At 37.7% G+C, this 22,510-nt stretch overlaps 1 protein-coding gene across 4 annotated transcripts in view; it reads left to right on the top strand.

Moving 5' to 3' along the window:
* ITPR2 (inositol 1,4,5-trisphosphate receptor type 2) overlaps positions 1-22,510 on the top strand; it is a 524,073-nt gene that overhangs the window by 89,583 nt on the left and 411,980 nt on the right. For 3 of the 4 annotated variants that reach the window (XR_009505331.1, XM_059935504.1, XM_059935505.1), the window contains exons 3-8: positions 11,599-11,714; positions 12,503-12,589; positions 14,561-14,719; positions 20,745-20,843; positions 21,115-21,198; positions 21,494-21,640. Coding sequence is in view for 3 of the 4 variants with exons in the window: in XM_059935504.1 (XP_059791487.1) it covers positions 11,599-11,714; positions 12,503-12,589; positions 14,561-14,719; positions 20,745-20,843; positions 21,115-21,198; positions 21,494-21,640 (692 nt within the window). In the remaining variant the exon portion in view is untranslated. Of the gene's footprint in view, positions 1-11,598; positions 11,715-12,502; positions 12,590-14,560; positions 14,720-15,700; positions 15,758-20,744; positions 20,844-21,114; positions 21,199-21,493; positions 21,641-22,510 lie in introns of those variants that run through there. The other variant, XM_059935506.1, reaches the window with a different exon arrangement.

Below are 22,510 nucleotides of genomic sequence, written 5' to 3'. Positions count from 1 at the left end.
AAGAAAATGATCAGGAAAAAGGAAAGAACTAGACAAAACCGAAAAGAGAGATGGAATGAGAGAGAACCTAGGAAGTGAAGGAAGAGGACAACAGAAAAATTGACAGTTGTGGAGGGAAAAGGAAAAATGAAAGGAGAAGACAAAAAAATACAGGGAGAATAAAATGCCTCCTGATGCTTTGATTTCCCCTGCCCTGTCTTCTGCAGCAGCTGCTCTGTCACCCCGTCTTTCAGTTTCCTTCTTCTGAAAAGCAGGCTCACGTCCAGCCTACTTTCTGCCGCTTCCCAGTTCTTCAATATCTACTGCCCTTACTTCCAAACGTGCAAAATAGCTGGGTTATGTGTGTCCTTTCCACCTTCAGTGTATAAAAGCACAGACTCTCAAGTTAGTGGTGTGTGTTTGAATCCCGGCTCTGCCGCTTGTTTAACTCTGTGACCCTGGGCAGAACCTAACCTTCAGCCTCCAGTTTCACCATCTGTAAAACGGGAATGATAGTAGGACATGTCTCTTATTTTTCTGTGAAGATTAAAGAATCCACGTGGAGCTCTTTTCATAGTGCTTGGTACATAGTGCTTGATCATTCAGTATTAGCTGCTATTAGAGTGTGTGTGTGTGTGTGTGTGTGTGTGTGTGTGTGTGTTTTGTGGGGAGAGGGTATTTCTTGGTTATCATTCTTTAAACTTTAGTTTTCTGTTCATCTTCTTTTCATCTGGGAGTATCTTATGAAATTAAAAAACTTAAGTGACAAAATATCACAACAAACATCATGCTTTGGAAACTCTGAGATATAATAAACACAACTGTATTTGCGCATCTGGAATGTAAAGTTGGAAGTAATAATAATGGATATTTATGTAGTGCTTTAACTTTGAGTATTTTAACCTAGTACTGACAGATATTTAATAGTGGAAGACTTATAAGATCCAAGGCTGCAATTTTCTGGTCTCTGTAATAGTGAGATGCCAGACCAATCTACAATGTGATAAACTCAGCTGGGGCAGGTGAGCCGTCTGAGCTTTTTATCAGTAAATACTAGACATGAACTCTACCCTTTCATGCCAATCATCTCTGCCACAATTCCCGTCATAAAACAGAAAGTAGTAAGTAGTATTTGGAAGGGGCCGTCTTCCCAATGCAAGATCCCTTTTACAGCATTTCTCATCTGCCTCTGCCTGGACACTATTGTAAAAGTTCACCTGTCTGTGATTAATTTATGTTTTTTGGACATTTCCAATTGCTGGCAAGATTTTCCTTACATTGAACTAATTGATAGTGAATTAGTATAGAAAAAAATGTCTTCCCATTTTTACATGTAGACCTTCAGCTTTATAAAGTAAGATTATGCCTACTGTTTCTTTCCTCTGTTGGTCAGTGTTTTCCAGTTCCAACCATTGTTCTTCAAACAACATGATTTCTATATTATGCCTGCTTTCCCATTTGCCCAACTTTGGATACAGGCTATTTTGTCAGGATGCCACTTAAAATGTGGCAGCTATAATTGAGCCCAACATTCTAGACATCTATAATTTTTTTTTTTTTTTTTGGCTACATGACATGTGGGATCTTAGTTCCCCAACCAAGGATCAAACCTGCTCCCCCTGCATTGGAAGCACAGAGTCTTAACATCTGGACTGCCAGAGAAGTCCCAAGGTGTCTATAATTGAGCCTAATATTCTGGATGTGTCCCTGCTTCTCTGGTTGGGGCTCCATTCTTCCATGAGTAGGTCTAAAATGGTTCCATCAGTTTTCCGGCTGCCACATCACGGTATTCATTTATTATATTTGGGGTGAGCACATACTTTATCATCTAAACCAGGACACTTTTGAGAGTGAAAAAGGACACAATTAATAATTAGGCTCAGGTAACAGGCATAAACCAGAATTGTCCTGGGCACACAGGGCTGTATGGTCACTATAATTATGTGAAGTTGAATTCAAGTCTATCACATACTTAAGCAGTTGAATTTTTCTGAATTCAACATTTCTGAATGTATGTTTGTTTGAAGTTTAATTGTGTTGATATTTGTCCTGTAGAGATTATTTAAAATCTAGATTTTTGTCTGTCAAATTAGTTATTCCTCCCCAGTCTGCGCCATCGGAAAATTTGATGCACACCTTTCCTGCACGTCCTTCCCAGGCGCTGGTGATGTAAAAGGTGCCTTCCCCAGATCTGCAGCACCAACCCATCTCCAGTTTTAAACTGAGAACCAGGATCTTAGTGTGTTCCCTTCTCAGGTATTTGCAATTTAACAGGATACAAAAAAGACTAAAACCTTTCGGAGCAGAAAGAACAGAAATCTAATGATTGTTTCTCAGGCAACTTGGCAGGTGTTTCCTCTGCAGATCCTGAGCGTCTTCCATGTACCAGGTAATAGGTTGTGAACGTAGAGTTACATGCAAACATATTAACTAATGAAAGATACCATTGATGGATAGGTACTGTAGTAAAGGTAGAGGTCAACTAGAGTGGGGGTGAAAAGGAGGAAGATATATTTAAAAGGGCATCTTCCTGTTTCACTGTAATTGGCTATATAAAAATTTGATGGGGCAATTAATAAAAGGATAGTTTTTATTTCAAAGTAAAAGCTGGACTTCAAAAGTAATTATAGAGCAAAAAAAAGGTCCCTTGGTTGTCTCAGTTTTCTCTCCTCTTGACCACAGGATTCCTTCCTTCTTCCCTCCCTCCTTCCATTCCTTTCTTCCCTCCTTCCCTTCCTTGCTCCCTCTCCTCCCTCCCCCCTCCCCCTCCTCCTCTCCTCTTCTCTTCTCTTTATATTTATTTGTTTTTAAAAAATATTTCAGTTCCCTTAACCCTAACCTGTATACATGTATAGTCATCTAGAATAGTGACTTTCAAACACCTTTTTTTAAAAAAATAAATTTATTTATTTATGGCTGCATTGGGTCTTCGTTGCTCCCTGCGGGCTTTCTCTAGTTGCGGCGAGCGGGGGCTCCTCTTCGTTGCGGTGCGGGGAGCTTCTTATCGTGGGGGCTTCTCTTGTTGCAGAGCACGGGCTCTAGGTGTGGGGGCTTCAGTAGTTGTGGCATGCGGGCTCAGTAGTTGTGGCTCGTGGGCTCTAGAGCACAGGCTCAGTAGTTGTGGCGCATGGGCTTAGTTGCTCCGTGGCATGTGGGATCTTCCTGGACCAGGGCTCGAACCCCTGTCGTCTGCGTTAGCAGGCGGATTCCTAACCACTGTGCCACCAGGGAAGTCCTCAAACACTTTTTATTGCAACTCTCAGTATGGAATACTGTACATTTCACATTGTAATCCAGCATGTGTACACACACACACACACACACACACACACACACACACACCCACATACCCCAGAAACAAGTTTCTTTTTTTTTTTCAGAGTTTTAAAAAATTTTTTATTTTATATTGGAGCATAGTTGATTAACAATGTTGTGTTAGTTTCAGTGTACAGTGAAGTGATTCAGTTATACATATACATGTATCTATTCTTTTTCAAATTCTTTTCCCATTTAGGTTTTTACAGAATATTGAGCAGAATTTCCTGTGCTCTACAGTAGGCCCTCAGAAACAAGTTTCTTGAAAAGATTACTTGCTATCGCAGTGTCCTCTATTTCTCTTCCCTTCCCTTCCTGTTCCATTCAATTCTATTCCATTCCATTCCAATCCCTTCCATTCCATTCCATTCCATTCCAACATGGCTGATTGAACCAAATATAAATTGACTTGAAACCTGGTTTTCACAATTACAGTTTTTAAAACACTTCTCTAAAGTTATTGTCCATTGACGGCTAAATTATTTGTAGAGATAGATGCTTTATGGTTATAATAATCAACAAAAGGCTAGTCTCACTTGGGCATAAGTAATACAGTAATAATGATGATTAGGACTTTATGATCTTCTTTTGTTCTTATGGGTAAATATCTGCTCACAGAGGACCTAGCACACCAAACTGATTTTGTTTTGGTTCTTCCAGATGAGAATAGCAATTAACTTAGTAGCTAGACAATGAACAGTGAGCAATTCTTCAATCTAAATATTACGTAAGTCTCCATTACGTAACTGTAACATGGCATAAAATATCCTGTGTTTGACTTAAAAAAAAATTTAGGCCAGGAGTTATTATTGCAATGCTAAAACTGGTTTAAAAAGCCTGTCTCTATAAAGTTAATTTACCTGTCTTAAGAATTTAGTTGTTCAGCTATTCGAAAATTAGGACTTTCCAAGTGGAGGCCTTGAGGCCATAAAATTCCCTGCCCACTGTTTCTAGCTTGCTGCTTTGTTACTTTTATTAAGTCATAGTTACAGATACTCGGATAGTCTCTTTTTCATACGTTTTGGGGCCCTTACAGGAGAAATTCAGCATCTCTAGAAGTATGAAACCAGGGAAAGCTAGACTGTCATGTTGTGTGTTTTAATTTCAGTGAATGTACCTAAATGCACTTTTTTAGCATGTATCAGAATTTTATTCTTTTTATGGCTGAATAATATTCCATTGTAAATATATACCACGTTTTGTTTATCCATTCATCTCTTGATGGACATTTGTATTGCTTCTACTTTTTGTCTATTGTGAATAATGCTGTTATGAACATAAGAGACTCAACTTTCAATTCTGTTGTATACTCAGCAGTGGAATTGCTGGATCATATCGTAATCTTATGATCAAACCTTATTTTTTGAGCAGTTGTCATACTGTTTTTCATGGCAGCTGCATCATTTTATATCCCCACCAACAATGCACAAGTGTTCCAGTTTCTCCACATTCACGCCAACTCTTGTTATTTTCTGCCCTTTTAAAAATAATTAACTGTCCTAATGGAAGTGAAGTACATGTATTTTTTTATGTTTTAATTTCATAAATATGGAGTGTCTTCTATGAAATTACGAAGATGGGCTTTGGACCGAGATTGATCTGGATTAAGTCTTAAAACTAGTTTTGAGACTTCAGGATAGATCTTTAAAACGTTTAGAGTTTTTCTGTCTTCATTTATCAAGCTAATGGTTACTTCAGAGGGTTTTTAGAAGAATTAAATGAGGGAATGTGACCACCCCTGATACGTAGGAGACACTATAGCAGTGTATTATATACTTATAAATGAAAATACAAGTAAACATATATAAAACATATTATATATGTAAGTATTGTGTAGTGTGTGTCTATATGTATAGACACACACATTTATGTATGTATAAATTTACTTGCATTTCTTTTCTTTCAGACTTGATATTTGTGTAATGGGATTTGGAGACTTGTATTTTGATTTTGGAATCAGTCTGCTTATCACACTTTGTTTTGATTATCACTGTTAATATGATAATTTGAGGATGGGAAAATTAATTGAAAAATTATACATTATGATGTTCTGATAGCGAATTCTACTTATGTCTAATGTAATGGTATGCTTAATGCTAAAATTTAAAACTTGACAAGAATGAAAATTAGCATTGGTGCATTTGGATTTTATTTTCCTGCCTCACTCCAAAGGAAGCAAAATATAAAGTTTCATTTGTTTTTGAGTATTTAGCCATTAATCTAGGAATCAGATAATTAGTGTTTTTGAGACTAAGATTTTATAACATTCCTATTGATGTCTTACCATTAATTGTGCATGCACATGTGGCATATTTCCCATGAGAAAACATAGATGTTTCTTTTGAAGTATTACAACTCTTTTATATCTATCTATCTATCTAGGTATCAGATATTTATGTATCTATGGATGTAGATAGATAAAGATATATATCAGAGGATCTCAGTTCAAATTCCAGCTCAATTCCTTACCAACTATGTGGACTTAAGAAGAGTCTCAGTTTCCTTCTCTGGAATATGGAGAAAATAATCCTGGCTAAATCTCAAGGGTGTTGTGAGGATCCAATGATCTTTATTATCAATATGTAGTACTCTTCATAGTTCACAAAGTGCTCCACGGCAGTAATCTGTAATGAGCAAACCAAGTATGCTATTTAAAAATTTTTTTTTATTTGTACTTTAAAATTTTTTTTGGAGTACAGTTGATTTACAATCTTGTGTTAGCTTCAGGTGTACAGCAAGGTGAAGGAGTTATACATACACATATATCCACTCTTTTTAAGATTCTTTTCCCATATAAGCCAGTACAGAGCATTGAGTAGAGTTCCCTGTGCTATACAGTAGGTCCTTACAAAGTATGGTATTAACATCTCTGCCACCAGGGGGCCAGACAGTCACTTGTCAGGGCTTTCAAGCATCCTATGTGTGGTTGAACTTGTTCATATTTATAAATTATTTTAATCTAGGGAGTCTGTCATGAATGACTAAGGCAACTCACTCTGAGGTTTTGCTTCTTTATCTCAGAGAAGGGAAAGGTTGGATTTTATCTCGGGCCCCTTCGAGTTCTAACATCTTCGTAGTCTACAAGCCTGTAATTACAAAAGGCTGTTTCTCTCCCTCTTGAGTAGTAAAATAGCTGACTTTTGCCTAGAGGAAGTTATCCTGTAATAATCCATGGTCGTCCAGCCATATATTGTGATAAATTTTAATGTTTGCTAACAACTGCAATAAATTTTCTTCGACCTTTGTAACATTCTAGAGGACACTTTCCCTCTTAGATACCCTCTCTATACTTGCTTTTGACTATGATCAAAGGAGTAGATGTTTGGTTTGAAACTTCCATGCATAAACAAAACAGACTCCTTTTAAAAACACACTCTAAACATAAAGAGTTCTATACACACACTGTATTTCAGGATGCATTTCTTAGAGAAACTGAAAAACCAAAAGAGAGCTACAGTTATATTTTTGGCTAATGAATGTGTACCTCTCCCCTGACCAACTCTGAATTCTAATTGCTGGTGTCCAGTGGCCCCTTGTCTGCCTGTCCCTGACCTTAGGGAGAGTTTTGTTACCACTTTCCATTTCATCATTGGGAAGGCTCTGTTGTCTTCATGGAATTCTGCTCCATCCTGTTTATATGAAAAAGAGAAAAAGAAAAGCTCCTCCCTCCTCACCTTTCTCCATGTGGAGATAATAAAGCCCTTGGCAACCATGTTCCCTGTAATCAGTACGAGGTAGTTTTACAAGCTACCATGAAAGAGCCATTTGTTGAATGCCTGCTTTGTGACAGGCATTTGCTGATGGTTTAATATGTCTTGCCTCATTTAAATCTTACAACATCTGGGGAATTCCCTAGCGGTCCAGTAGTTAAGACTTTGCCTTCCAAAGCAGGGGTGCGGGTTCGATCCCTGGTCAGGGAGCTAAGATCCCACATGCCTTGGGTCCAAAAAACCAAAAACATAAAAACAGAAGCAATAGTGTAACAAATTAAATAAAGACTTTAAAAATATTCCACATCAAAAAATTAAAAAAAAAATCTTACAACATCTGGAGGGAGGAGGAATGAAACAAAGTTTTCTTTCCACCATTACCAAAGGAAATTGGTGGCAGCTACGTAACTTGAACAGTCGTATATAATAGCCCAGAATGGAGTCCTATAGACAATTTCTGGGGTGCAGAAGCTGCCTTAGATACAAATATTTTAGGAAGTACTTGTATACATACAAAGCAAAACATTTCAGAACTATTTAGTGAGGTATTGTGAGTGGAGGTATAGACGGGGTTCTTTCCAGACATACATGGAATCGTGTGAGAAGGTTAGTTCTTTGATTTACTGGGTTATATACCAGGGATTATGTGCTCCACACCATTTGAATGGCTTTCATATTTCTTCCCTCCACTAGCATTTATTCGCAGGTTAAAGATGCCAGCAGATCTTTTAGTTTAACATGAACACTTCTGGGAGGCTTGATTTCCTTCCACGGTTGTAAAAAAGCAGTTCTAATTCTGAGACATTGTTTTTAGCATATTGCTTGACTGAACATAGCCCATTTTGTCAAATTTCTAACATTTCCTAAACTTATGTGATTCTGTGAAATTGCTGGCCTTAGTTCTTAAGGTTAAGCTTTTAAAAAATTTAACTCAAATTACTTCCTTCTCTTTGTGCTTTTGGTGTTTGCTCTATGAAGCAAATCTTTCCTTTTTTATTATTCTTTGAGTCTTGAAATGCTGAAAAGATTGTTGTTACCTAGTTAATAAATGACACTGAGCAGGTTTCTAATTACAAAACCCCCCAAGACCTTTTTTCCTAGCAGAATATACATCTCTAACTTTAGAGAATGAGCAGACTAAGGGATTCTAGAGAGCTAGTTCTAGAAGCAGGGTGAGGAGGGTGAAATAGCTCTGGATTCCTGCATGCCAGAGAAACACAGGCTTTTTGTCAAAGGCTGCATCCATGCTGGTGCTAGTGATTGCTTCTGCATATTTTAAAAGATATTACAAGGTAATGGAGATTTCACCCTCTGTTCCCTGCCGTGCTGTTTCAGAGAATTCAAGAACTGTATAAAAAAACACATCGTGGTATCTTAAAACAAAGGGGCGAACACCTTGTCATGAATTGGGCACTTTTGGGTTATGTTTGGGTTTAATCCAAGAACTCTACTTATTGAAGCTCTTTGCTGAGAGCTCTGCAAGGGTTTAGTCACCTCTCAGTGAAGCTATCACTGAATGAATGAAGCAATATTGATAATAATACCTTACATTTAACATTTATTATAGGCCTTTCAAGGTCACAGAGTAGTTTCACAGATTCTCTTTTTTGCGCATCTCAGCAGCCCTATGAATTAGGCGTGGCAGGTATTATTAATGCATTTATTATGTAGTAAATTTAGAATCAGACAAAATACGTGACTAGTCCAAGACCAGTAGATTTTTTTTTTTAATTTTTATTTTACTTATTTATATATTTATGGCTGTGTTGGGTCTTCGTTTCTGTGCGAGGGCTTTCTCTAGTTGTGGCAAGCGGGGGCCACTCTTCATCGCGGTGCGCGGGCCTCTCACTATCGCGGCCTCTCTTGTTGCGGAGCACAGGCTCCAGACGCGCAAGCTCAGTAATTGTGGCTCATGGGCCCAGCCGCTCCGCGGCATGTGGGAACTTCCCAGACCAGGGCTCGAACCTGCATCCCCTGCATTGGCAGGCAGATTCTCAACCACTGCGCCACCAGGGAAGCCCCCTAAGACCAGTAGATTTTTAAAAAAGTTTTCCAAAGGAGGCAGAGAGAGAATTACACACACACACACGCATGCACACACACACACACACACCCATCACAATCACCAGCACCACAAGCATTTTTACAGACATCTGCATACCCTAGGTTCCCTCCCGTCAACCAAAATAGTCCTGTGATATTAGTTGCCACGCAGAAACAGATCGGTTATTTACAAATTGAGATGCCTCCTGGGGAATGTTGCTGAGGAGGACCATACAACTGAGGCCATGAAAATGGAAAGGGCTGTGGAAATCTAAGCCTTAGTGTCTCAGACGGAGTGGATGGAAGCCTGTTTGGCCATCCTCACTCTCTCTCTCCCTCACCCTTCCCCACCCCACACTAAGAGATAAGACCAAGCCTGTTGGTTCTGCTGCTTTCTTTTTAAATCTACAGCTACCCTAGAACTCCCATACGCCCAGATTCAGATCCTCCCTGTCTCTCATCATGCTGGCAGTTGGCTTTTGTGCTGGGTTTCTTGCCTCGTGTTCACATCATCCTTCACGTGCTGTAAGAGCTGAAAACTCTGTATAAGAGTTGGGCATTTTCCCTGGGATAAAGTGCATACTTCTAACCTAGAACATGGCACTCTGCAGAGGCTGATTTCGGCCAGCCTCACTGATTTCATTTCGCGGCTGGGGCTGTCGTTTTCCGGCACGGTTGGCAGGACCCTGGGCATTCTCCTTCGCTGCCCTTGTACCGGCCATGGGCTCTGGTTGGGACGCCCCTCCCCTCTGAGCATTTGAACCCTCTCCAAAAAAAAAAAAAAAAAAAAACCAAACTATTTCCTAATGAACTTAATTAGGAATTTGAAGTAATGGAGAAGAACACATTTTTTTTTTCTCTTTTCATAGATAAAGGAAGTCAGAAGTAGAGACCGCAGATTATATAGAGTTCAGTTCTACTTGAATATGGACTGTGTTTTTGCTGCACTAAACAATGTAGAGTTTGGCCACTTGCCTGATATAGGACAGTCAAAATAGCCTGCTGTATTAAATTGCGAGTACTCTTTTGGAGCTAACTGTAAACAACCTCTATATGTGAGCTTGAAAAAATTGTGTATTCTCTTTGTAGATACTAATATATAGGAAATATTTTCTAGGGCTAATTAAATATGTTGTCAAGAAAAACAGTTTTCAGGTCTAGTTATTTGGTTTTCACACCCTTGTGCTAAGTGATGATTCCTGTAACCTACTGTAATTCTAACAGTCTCTCAACCAACTTTCAGCAGTTAGAAGGTGTCTGTTTTCTGTTGGTTATAAAATCTTTACTCATCCACATAAGTAACTTTTAGACCAGAAGTTAATAATGTTTTCTATAGCTTTGTATGTGTAGGTGGGAGGTAATCAATAGAACTTGTGTTTATAATTACAAGCTGTAGAAAAAAAGTCATTATTTCTTCTGAATTTGAAAAATTCCTTAAAAAATTTATGGTCATATTTCTTGGTCATGTGTGCCATTAGAACCATAAAAAAGTGAGATATGAAAAGAGATCGTCTCATTTAATTTTATAATTAATTTTAAAGAGAATAATAGAATGAGTGCATACATAATATAGTCAAGAATGTGGCTAAAATGTATGTTTGAGCTGACTGAATTTTATTTTTGTGAAACATGCTTGAAAAATGAGAATGATTGTAAATATTAACACATCAATCAAAACAAGGTACATTTGTTACATAGAATTCTTACAATTTTTTGTGAGAAAAATGAAAATAATGTTTAGATCTTCTATGTCAATACTCCTTTATTATAGAATATTCGGAATTGACCTTTATTCTAGATTGTGTTATCCATTCCACAAATGTACAAAATCATTAGCATATGAAGGCCTTTGTTTAGTCAAACTTTCATTTTCCTCATTAAACAGAAAAAAAATTCGTTTTTTGACTTAGAGATATCACTAACTATATTATTCCACTATGGTTTCCTAACTTGATATTTAGTAGTAGAGTTAGGACTATAATCTTGGTTTAGTTTTTTGTTTTTTTTTGTTTTGCTTCGTTTTCTCCTTATAACATACTGCGTCTCAGATGTCCACACCATGTTCACCCCAGGTATGTGGAAACTTGGGGAATAGATTACTGAAATGCAACTGCTTGATTACTGTGATTGTTTCTACTTCTTCCATCACTTTGGGTGTCAAAGATACAGACCATGAATAAGTAATTAATTGTGCAAGGTCAGATAAGGCAGTGAAAGACACTAATCTCATTCTATTGACTTTCTAAGTCCAGGCACCTTATTATAATTAAGAAGTGCTTTATAATGATTACATTGGTTTGATTTCTTTATAAATCACACTAGCTATGATTTCCTATAAATTAATGAAGAAGGTGGTATTTTAACAGGCTAAATGATTATTTAAAAAGGATGTTATAGGGGTAATTTAACAGTTGACTGGAATATGGGCTAGATGATGTTTAAATGTTATTTATACTCAGGGATTCCGAGATTCCAATGCTAGGCTATAAGGGAAATCTAAGAAATGCTGGTCTCCTTAGTTACAGTGTTTTTGTTTGTTGGTTTGTCATAGACTGCCTCTTTAAGGTGTGCCCTATGAACCGATATTCTGCTCAGAAACAATATTGGAAAGCCAAGCAAGCTAAACAAGGGAACCACACAGAGGCAGCCTTGCTGAAGAAATTACAGGTAAGGGCCAGCCTTCCATCTGTCTGGTTTAGGCTAGAACAAGTACAGCAATAACAAAAGATCTATTCTGTAGCTTAGTGATTTCACTAAATACACTGAGATTCAGAATAGATGTGGCAACACGTTAAAAGTGGAAAGGACTTTTAAGTTACAGAATGTGACTACTGATTTCCTGGAGTGTAGGTAGTGCATTTCTGCTGTTTATTCGGGTGTGCCAGACTAATTCAGATATTCACATCACACTGAAAACCAATCCAGAATCTCTGCAGGAATACCAAATCTAGTTAGTTATATTTTACCTGACATAGTACCTAATTTTTTTGAAAGACTATTGGAAAAAAATTGAAAGTCTGTTGTTTCTGATTTGGGCTCTGTGTAAATTTAATAGAACTTATTTTGTGTTATTAAAATCCCTGTTACTTTCGAATTGAAACTGAATTTTGAGGCTTTTGAGATTTACCTACTATGTTTGGTTTCTCTAGCAATATTCCTTCTGAAAATAATTTTATAAGGCCAAAGTGCCTAGTACTTTTCTGAAATTTCCAACATAAAAGCATCTCAATATATTTTGGGCTACATTTCAGCATGAAACTGAGAGATTTTTATCACACATTATGATCATGTATTTAATTATTGCCCCTCTTCTCCCAAAGCACCAAGAGTAAAGCAAGCCACCTATTTTAGTCTTGGTTGTATTCTTTGTTCCTAAAATAAACCTTATTTCTTTGTCAATTATTGTGCTCTGTTTTCTATGCTTCCACACTAAATATTTGATAATCAATTTATAGCATGCTGCAGAACTGGAACAAAAACAAAATGAATCAGAGAATAAGAAGCTGTTGGGAGAAATTGTGAAATATAGTAATGTTATACAAGTAAGTATCTGTTTACTTTTGCTTAAAAGGGGTGAATATTTTATGGTTAATTTGCATTTGGTAGGAATGCCAACCTGCATTAAAATTGGGGGATACAGTGGTTTGTTCTTTGGTGGGAATTATACAGTGTGATATTTTCTGTTGATATTCAGCACACCATTCTGTATGAATAAATCTGGTGCATACACATAAAGAAGTGAGCTTATCCAGATGTATGCACAAATTATTAAATCAAAAGGAAGAAAATGGGGAAAGTCTGTAACAAAAGAGCCCTTTAGAATTAATGGGACTAACCTGTAACAAATGAAGCTTTATGTTTTCATTTTGTAGGGAGGAACGTTTTCAAATTGTGCATTTAGATGAGAACTGTCCTTGAGTTATTAGGTCTTCCATTTCAATTAGTACACACACTGATTTATCTCAGCATCATTTCTTTCTTGTGCTTCACTTAGATCTTTTAGCTTTTTACTTGGGTAGTTGTTAATATATGCCCCACCTTGTTCCAAAAAGAATGTAAGGCATTTTCAAAAATGCATTCCACATAAGATAAAATATTAATAGAAATAAATAAGGCAACTGGATCAAAGGGAAAATAATGATTGCATGCATAAAATGAAGTCAAGGGTGAGGCATGTTTATAAAATCCATGTTGTAAAGGCTGATAAACTTTGGCTTGAAGCCTTTTTGTCGCTTGAGTAGCTATAAGGGCAGTGTAAAATATTACAGCATTCACATAGAAGGTCCGTACAGAGAACTAAGTCAGAAGTTTGGAAGCACAAACATTCCCAGGAAGAAGACCAGAGACAGAGAACTGTTTCTCCAATGAGCTCTCATAAAGAGGACACTGTTTAGTATAGTAAACAATGGCCTTAACAACTTCCTTACTGTAAATACTACAATGAGGTGTTTCATAGAGCTGTTTCAAAAAATAACATCCCCTGATGTTTTGTTATTGGCCAATGGCAAAGTGCCAGAGCACAGGACTGGCAAAGCGGTTCTCTGATGGTACAACAGGAGAGCCCTGGGTCTGCGGCTCCCTGAACATATGTGTGATACCTGTGGCTGCATGTCCTTTGGGCAGTCCTCCATAACTAGAGTTTCTCTTAACCAAGTTTTGATCCATACTAAGTGCCAGCGAGCAGAGCTTATGTTTCTTGTCAAGAACCTGATGCGCAAATGTTTGCGTGGTGAGTTAGGGGCTGAGCCACGTTCTCTAACAGGGTAGATTCCAAAAAAAGTGGGGTTGGCCCATGAGGGTTTTCACTGGTTTCTGAGATAACTTCCTTCTTATATTGTGGATATTAAAATGACCATTCTTTTTTGAAATGATTGTAATAATAGGAAGGTTATTTGTTTTAGTTTTCTTACTCAGTAATGTCTTGGAAAGGTTTTGCTCATGGAATCCAAATAACCCGAACAGTGGTGCTTCTGCCCTCATCTGAGAAGGAGCGGGATTGCGTCCTCTTATGGAAGTGGCAGAGTTTATTTAGAATGGGCAGGCTGTCTCCTCATCCAGGGGGTGAGGGCTGTCTGCAGGCAGGGGTGTTTCATAATTCTAAGTGGGTTGGTGCATTATTACAGGTCCTCGGTTATTCTTTAATATGTTCTGTTTTTGTGGCCAGGCAGGAATTGAGAAAGAATGTAGTTTGGGGGGACCTCCTGGTCTCCTTTGGAAAGCTTGGGTTTATCCTATTATTTATCAGTAGATGAAAGTCATTCAGAAGTGTCCCCTGGTTTGTTTTCCTTATGTGCTCACTTCATTATGAAACAGAATTGGGGATGGAGGTGAGGAGGAACCCAAAGAAAGTCGGCTTGGAAAGATGGTGACTGTGGAGTCTGGAAAGAGCTTCTTTGTTTAAACTCTATCCCGAGCCGTGTTATGTGGGCACATGATATAAGTATAAACACATACATGCAATTAGCAGAGGAGATCAAAGAACAAAGGTGGTAATCCATATCTTTCTTCTACAGCTACTGCATATAAAAAGCAACAAGTATCTGACTGTCAACAAGAGATTACCGGCTTTACTGGAGAAGAATGCCATGCGCGTGTCCTTGGATGCTGCAGGAAATGAAGGGTCTTGGTTTTATATTCATCCCTTCTGGAAGCTGAGAAGCGAGGGTGACAATGTATGTAACTATAAGATTAAGAGAAAAGCAGCACATTCTTAAAGACAGTAGTTCTTAGTAGTAGAGAATCCAGAAAGTGCAAAGAAAACAAATATAGTTTTCAATCTTCAACATATTATTTTTATGTTAATTTCTTTAATAGGTGGAAAGCATTTATTTATAGTACAAATTGTGCTCAGGAATCATAAAAAGACAAAGATCAGATTAATTTAAAAACATCTTCCAGCCAGAATTTGTGTGAAAGAATTTAAGTAACGTTAATATTGGCTGAGACTTTTAAGGGAGAGAGAGGCAGAGTTTGCTTCTCGGCCTATTCAGGAGGGAGCATGGCTGTAAGGAAAAAGAGCTGTGTTGCAGAAGATGGAGTCTATTCCTTTGAATTAATAGAGCAACACAGCAAATCATGACAATATGTCATTTACTGCCTCTGTAGCCAGTTGTTTGCAGTCTGTACATCTTAATAGATGTGTAATGAATGAGGAGCTATTGATTGGCAGTAGCTCATTGACGACAATACTTAAATATGTTGTGGAACGCGAGCATGTTGTAGCATGTGAATTTTAGTCGTTGCTAAAATATTTTCTGCTACTTTATAGAGCAGAGAAAATAAAATTATGTGCAATGATTCAGTAGGATCAATAGTTAGATATTTTTGTGTGTAATAAATGAAGTAGCAGGTGACAGTCCCTGGCACATGGAAGATGCTTAATAAATTCTGGTTGACACCAAATACAGAATAACTTTCATAAATAGATGATTTTACAAATATTGGGTCAGGTGATCCAGAAAAATAGTTGAGATTAAAAAAATGAACATAAAAATTCAAAGCAATATAAAAGTGTAATTATTCTGACAGTTTTCTCAATCAATACTGTGATGACATTTTAAAATGTATTGGCTGTTTCTTGTCTTAGAAATGTCTTCTGTTGTAGTGAATCTATTTTTTCCAGTGAATTTTGAAGTCCAAATTCAATTCCACAGGATGCAAGCTTCATGGTTTAATTTGGTTAATAAGTTATCTGATGATATCTTCCTTAGGTAAGGTTTGGGAGAAGCATGGCATGCAGAAATGTAATACACTTTAAATCTTGTGTTGGATTTCTTAAAAATAAGTTCTCTTTTTTTTTTTTCCTTTTGGCATCAAGTGATGTGTGCTGTGAGCATGACATATATTTTAATTTCAGTAGGTAGTTAATTACAATCAACTCTCAATTATTCAGGGACTGGTTATGCAGTTTATGAACAACCTGTGTGTTTGGATGCCCTGTTTTGTAATGCTCGTTCCTTTCTCCAGCGCCGCCCCCCGCCTCGCTTCCACTGAGTATGGTCCCTGTTGGCAGGTGGTCAGTGACTTTCAAAACAAAACGTCAAAACAAATAAAACCTGAACTCAAGCTCTAAAGGAATGTGATGAAATGATTGGATAAATTGGGGCCTTGAGATTAGCTGTGGATTTTATTAATTCATTCTGTCTAGTTTTTCATTCTATCTGTTCCTTTCCCTGCTCCCAAATGCCTTTACAGGCTCAAAGAGAGTTGAATGTAATGAACTATTTCAAATAATTAGTTGTATTGGGTTGTGCGGTGGGGAACAACCTACCACCCAAACATTCCATCTTGGTTAAAATGGACAATGTAATTGTTAAGTGCGATATAGAGATCCTCCTTATATAGATGTGCTCTATAAAGCATGGCTCAAGCAACCTTACACACTGCTTTTTGCTGAAATAGCTCACTGATTTTGCTCGCCACTGTGTAGCTTTTATGTGTGATTAAGGTTGCTGTGAAAGCATAAGCATATCCACAGCCCTATATTTGCCATGTAAATAATTGTATCGTAATGGTCATTTTCTTTGCTAGGAATAGGTAGCATTTTTCTAAAATACAAGCCTCCTGTATTTTATTGAAGGCAATTGGAAACACTGTTATTTCATAACAAGTGATTTAATTACTGTTGATTTTCTTTCAAAACATATTAAACTTAGAGGAGGAAATTGTAAGGTTTAAAGGACTTTAAAATTTCTATTTTACTATTTAGCAATTAGTTAAGTTGCGATTTAGGTTATAAGTATCCACAAGATGTTCAGTGACCAAAATGAAATGTAAGAATGAGGCTGATGATAGTCTGGGGAGAAAAATGCTCATATCCTCAAAAATCAGTGGTTTCTACCGGTTAAGGACACCTTTGTCATTTATCTTATAGAATTTCGGGGTGGATAGTTTTGGGGGAAAATAGATTCATGGATCCCTCAGCTGTATAGAAGTCCTCACTTGCTGTTGCTCAGTTAGAAAGTCACTGGGGACAGCCTTGAGCAGAGTTCATAAATATTTCATTTTCATTTATCTTCCCATGATTGAGTAGTTAATTTTTCATTTAAAACTTTGATCTAAGAAGGCCTTAGTTCTTTACATTGGTGGTAGATTTTAAAGGGGAGAAAAGGCCAGATAATCTTTCAATCAAGAAAAAAAAAACCAACCCTTAGGGAAAGAGTCTCTTTAAATAGCAAGTAGATTTTGCTGTTTTGCAGAACTAGACCCCTTGGAATTCTAGTGAAGGTGGACTTGATCCCTGGTGTTTTGATTTCTATTGCAATGTTCTTTTCACCACATCAGGTGCCACTTCAAAAGAAGGGTAGCTGCCAGTGGCATTACATTGCTCTTCATTTTCGGTAAAATCCCAACGTGAATCTTACATGGCTGTTAACATAGAATCAACAGAAGTGCTTTTGGAATTGCAGTTTTTTTAAATGTTTGTGCACTAGGGTGAATGTGATATGGCAGAAAATTCGAGTTCTGTATTAACTATGTGACTTCTCAGAAGGCATCTGACCCTATCAGTGGATCAGGCTTCATGCCTGTACTCTTCTGAAAATATGACCAAGTTCCATGTTTACCAAGTGATCTAAGTAGATGTGAATTCCCTGAAAATAGAGACTATTCATTACATACTTTTGTTTTATTCCTGGCACTTCTTACTGTTCTTTTTATATCTTATGATTAGCATCTTGTCCATTTCATTTGTAAGTTTTATTCAACGTGGGTAGTCAAGGTAACCATTGTCAAGAACAAGACCTAGGACCTGGAAATCAGTGAATTAATGTTAGATTCTCCTTATGAATACCATTCTTACGGATCCTTGGAGTTGGTGACATTTTGGCTATATGGCTAGTCTCTTAAAATTATATAAGGCTTTACAGGTGGTGTTTCGAGGTAAAACTAACTTTGGGATTGGCCCAAAGCATACAGACAGCTATAATAAATAGTAAGACTTAGAGCAGTGAATATAGGTGCAATCAAAAGTATTCTTTTAATTGGAAGGAAATAGCTAAAATATGGCATTATATTTAGCAACTTACTGGCTAATATTTGTATGGTACAGATAAGAATGACAGTGAACCAAATCGAATTGTTCTTTAAGAAATTGGAAGACCAGATATAGCACTGGCAGAATGTGGTATCAAGTCCCAGTGTTTATAGTATGGAAGACTACTCAGGCTTCTACATGATTCTGAGACTTGGAGCTGCCTTGGTGTCATGGGCAATAACACATGTTTTTGTTTTTCGAGGGGATGTTGAAAATATGTCTATGTCATGTTGACTTTTATTTTTTGTTTATAATTTAATTGTTTAAAATAGGTACCAATTCATGGTTCAAAGATAGAAAACAATATAAAGATATATCGGGAAAGGTCTCTCTCTTACCTTTTTTTTTACGTCCTCAATTCCCAGTTCTCTCTTTTACAGTTAACCACTGGGAGAATTTCTTATGCATACACTCCTACGCTCTTTCCCTCTTTTATACAAATATAGGCCAGTTCTGCCCCCTCATCCTCTCACTCAACACAGTTTCTTTACGAAAAATCATAAAAATTATCTGGACATATAAAGAGTTTCTGTGATGGATATTTTGAGTCACAGCGTCTGCCTGATTATGGACTTGAAAGGCAGGATGGTGAATAGAGACCAGTCCTGTAAATAACAGAAGCTATTCCTGCAAATTAAAGGATAACCTTCTTTTGCTCCATTAATGAGCTTGAGGCTTCTCTATCACATTTGAATCTTCAGATATAGTTTGTGCCAACAGTACTATAGGTGAATGTAGACTCCTGTGTATAATTTATTAAAGGTTAATTTATATTGAAAGTGTGAAATTGTGTTCCTTAAAGTCTTGGTCTAGGTTCAGATCCAGGGAGAAGCAGTTCTGTCTGTTTTTACTGTCTGAGTCCTGATTTGTTTCTCAGTTGTCTACTAATCTATTCTAATATTTAGTTGATATGAAATATGCAGAGGGAAGGTGTTGGTTTTCATTTCTGAGATGGTGAGCAATTCTCTGAAGGAGAGTGTAGGTAACTACCATAATAAGTCTTCTAGCAGAACCTAACAACAAAAGTAACTTTAATAACTATAAAATAACTTCATTATTATCATTAAGAAAGCACAACTTCATTTCCCCACAATTTGAGATATGAATAAAAATACTTGAAGATGAAGCAGACATTGTTAATGATAGCATAAATAAAAAATCAACTTAGACTTACTTCTTTAGAGCACTTTTCCCATAACTGATTTTAATTTTTATCTAAAAATGAGCACGAACCTATTTGCAGGGCAGGAATAAAGATGCAGATGTAGAGAATGGACATGTGGACACAGTGGGGGACAGGGGAGGGTGGGGTGAATTGTGAGATCGGGTTTGACATAAATACACTACCATGTGTGAAATAGATAGCTAGTGGGAACCTGCTGTATAGCACAGGGAGCTCAGCTCAGTGCTCTGTGATGACCTAGATGGGTGGGATGCGGGGTGGAGGGAGGGAGGTCCAAGAAGGAGGGGATATAGGTATACATATAGTTGATTCACTTCATTATACAGCAGTAACTAACACAACATTGTAAAGCACCTATACTCCAATAAAAAAAGTGAGATTAAAAAAATGAGCACCAGGTTTAAGGAGCAATATTAGTGTTGGATGTTTAAGATAAAAGTGAACCATTTGCCCAAGGCCCAAACTATAAACGTATTCCTACAAGGTCATACTTGATTCTGCATTCTCTGAATCCAGATGACATTAAAATGTTTAATAAATTTCTGAGACTATGGGGAAGATCAAATATAATAGATTTGTTTTTAATTCTGGAAATAATACAAATATATAAGATTTCCTACTTGCACTTGAAGTGATTCTAATATTTAGGCAGATTGGTTTATTTGTGGTGGGTGCATTCACTCTTTGTATCTCCTGTATACATGGCATCAGACCTGGTGTGGAGGCATGCTGACCTATTTATTGACATTAAGAAAGCTCTAACTGAAATAGGAGACCAATAAGAAAAGGATCTAGGGACTTCCCTGGCAGTCCAGTGGTTAAGACTCCATGCTTCCACTGCAAGGGTGTGGGTTCAATCCCTGGTCGGGGAACTAAGATCCCGCATGCTGTGCGAAGTGGCCAAAAAAAAAAAAAAAAGTATCTACACCAGCTTTCTGAATCCAGACTGATAGGCACTGTGGGACATGATTATATGATTATATAATCATTTATCAGAAGATATTTTACCTTGAAGAGAAAAAGAATTGAATTAAAATTTATATGGAGGGGCTTCTCTGATGGCGCAGTGGTTGAGAATCTGCCTGCCAATGCAGGGGGCACGGGTTCAAGCCCTGGTCTGGGAAGATCCCACATGCCGCGGAGCAACTAGGCCCGTGAGCCACAACTACTGAGCCTGCGCGTCTGGAGCCTGTGCTCCGCAACAAGAGAGGCCGCGACAGTGAGAGGCCCGCGCACCACGATGAAGAGTGGCCCCCGCTTGCCGCAACTAGAGAAAGCCCTCGCACAGAAACGAAGACCCAACACAGCCAAAAATAAATAAATAAATAGCGTTCCCTTAAAAAAAAAAAAATTTATATGGAGGATAAATAGGTCAAATGTTAGGTCAATAACGAGGACTTCTGTGCAGTTATTTTTAGCTTCAGATATAGCACCACAGACCCATGCAGTGTCTCAATTGCAACTTATTTCTGATTCCCAGATTGTTGTCGGAGATAAGGTTGTTTTGATGCCCGTGAATGCAGGACAGCCACTACATGCCAGCAACATAGAGCTTCTTGATAATCCAGGGTGTAAAGAGGTAAGTTCAGGAGGAGGGGAAATGAATTTGTTGATTTTCTCATGAGAGGAAAAAAAAGTCCCATAGTTTCTTTCATTGTTTTCATAAGCATCAGCCCAGTTATGCTAGTTAATATTCCTGAGGTACATGTAGATTTCAGATGGTCCTTTGATGATGTTTTTTGACATACATACCAAAGTTGTTCTTTCTGCTCCTTCTACTAGTTGAAGTAATAATTTCTGGTATAAAATTGAATCTGCAGTCTTATAACTTAATGTTTCTTCATTCATAGGTGAATGCTGTTAATTGCAACACTAGCTGGAAAATCACTTTATTCATGAAATATAGTTCCTATCGAGAGGATGTACTAAAAGGGGTAAGTATGTGCTACCTAGACATTTACTGGAAGAATTGAAGTTAGTCTTACTGAGCTTCTAGATGCAAAACCTGTGTATTCACTGAGGTTTGAAGTTTAGAATGTGACTATAAACCTTAAAACTCACATTGAGTTTTCCCTCCTGTATTTGGAAATGTATATTTATACATACTCATTAAAAGCCAAGTGTTAGCAGAAGGCCCGGAGTATCAAAACTATAGAGAGACACCCACTTCTTATGTCTATTTGTTCAAACTTTTGTTGGAAATATAGTTTTCTTGACCTGTTTTTCTAGGGTGATGTTGTTCGATTGTTTCATGCGGAACAAGAGAAGTTTCTGACTTGTGATGAATATGAGAAAAAACAGCACATTTTCCTTCGTACAACTTTGCGTCAATCAGCCACTTCTGCCACCAGTTCTAAAGCACTCTGGGAAATAGAGGTATGTAAATATTTTCTGGCTTTTAATAAATACTTATATCAATAAGACAAGATCACTAGGCTGATCAGTTTACTGTTATAACCATCATTTGTGATAGACCCATAAAACAATAATTTTGGTGAACCCACTTGTACCTCTTTACTGCTGTGACCAGTTTGAAATGTTGCTACTTCCTTTATCTATCTTCTCAGGGGCATCTCTCCCTCTCTCTCATTTAATAAGGGCATATATATGATTTAGCTTTTTAAAATTCCATTGTGAAGTGTTGTCAAGACTGATCAGACTATAGGCCTTGTGCCTCGAATGGCACTGGAGTTGAAATGGAGAGGAGGACTCACTGTAAGTGAGGATCTGAAGTGCACAGTCACTGAAAAGAACATTTGTGTCTTCGGGGGATGCCGTTTCTATTGGAGTGAGGAGACCCATAGTTAAGAATTCATCATCCTTTAAGAGGTTATTTGCTTGGGCTTCCCTGGTGGCGCAGTGGTTGAGAATCTGCCTGCCAATGCAGGGGACGCGGGTTCGAGCCCTGGTCTGGGAAGATCCCACATGCCGCGGAGCAACTAGACCCGTGAGCCACAATTACTGAGCCTGCGCGTCTGGAGCCTGTGCTCCGCAGCAAGAGAGGCCGCGATAGTGAGAGGCCTGCGCACCGCGATGAAGAGTGGCCCCCACTTGCTGCAACTAGAGAAAGCCCTCGCACAGAAACGAAGACCCAACACAGCCATAAATAAATAAACAAACAAACAAAAAATTTAAAAGAGGTATTTGCTTATGTGTGCCAATATGATAGAGTAATTAAGAAAATGTAAGGTATGGATTTTTCTTTAAAGGACCTTTCTGTACCATGGAAGAGATAAGATATACGTA

This window comes from Balaenoptera ricei, chromosome 10, assembly GCF_028023285.1.
Source record: "Balaenoptera ricei isolate mBalRic1 chromosome 10, mBalRic1.hap2, whole genome shotgun sequence".
NCBI lineage: Eukaryota > Metazoa > Chordata > Mammalia > Artiodactyla > Balaenopteridae > Balaenoptera > Balaenoptera ricei.
The sequence above is the reverse complement of the archived record's forward strand: the minus strand, read 5'-3'. Positions and strand labels throughout refer to the sequence as shown.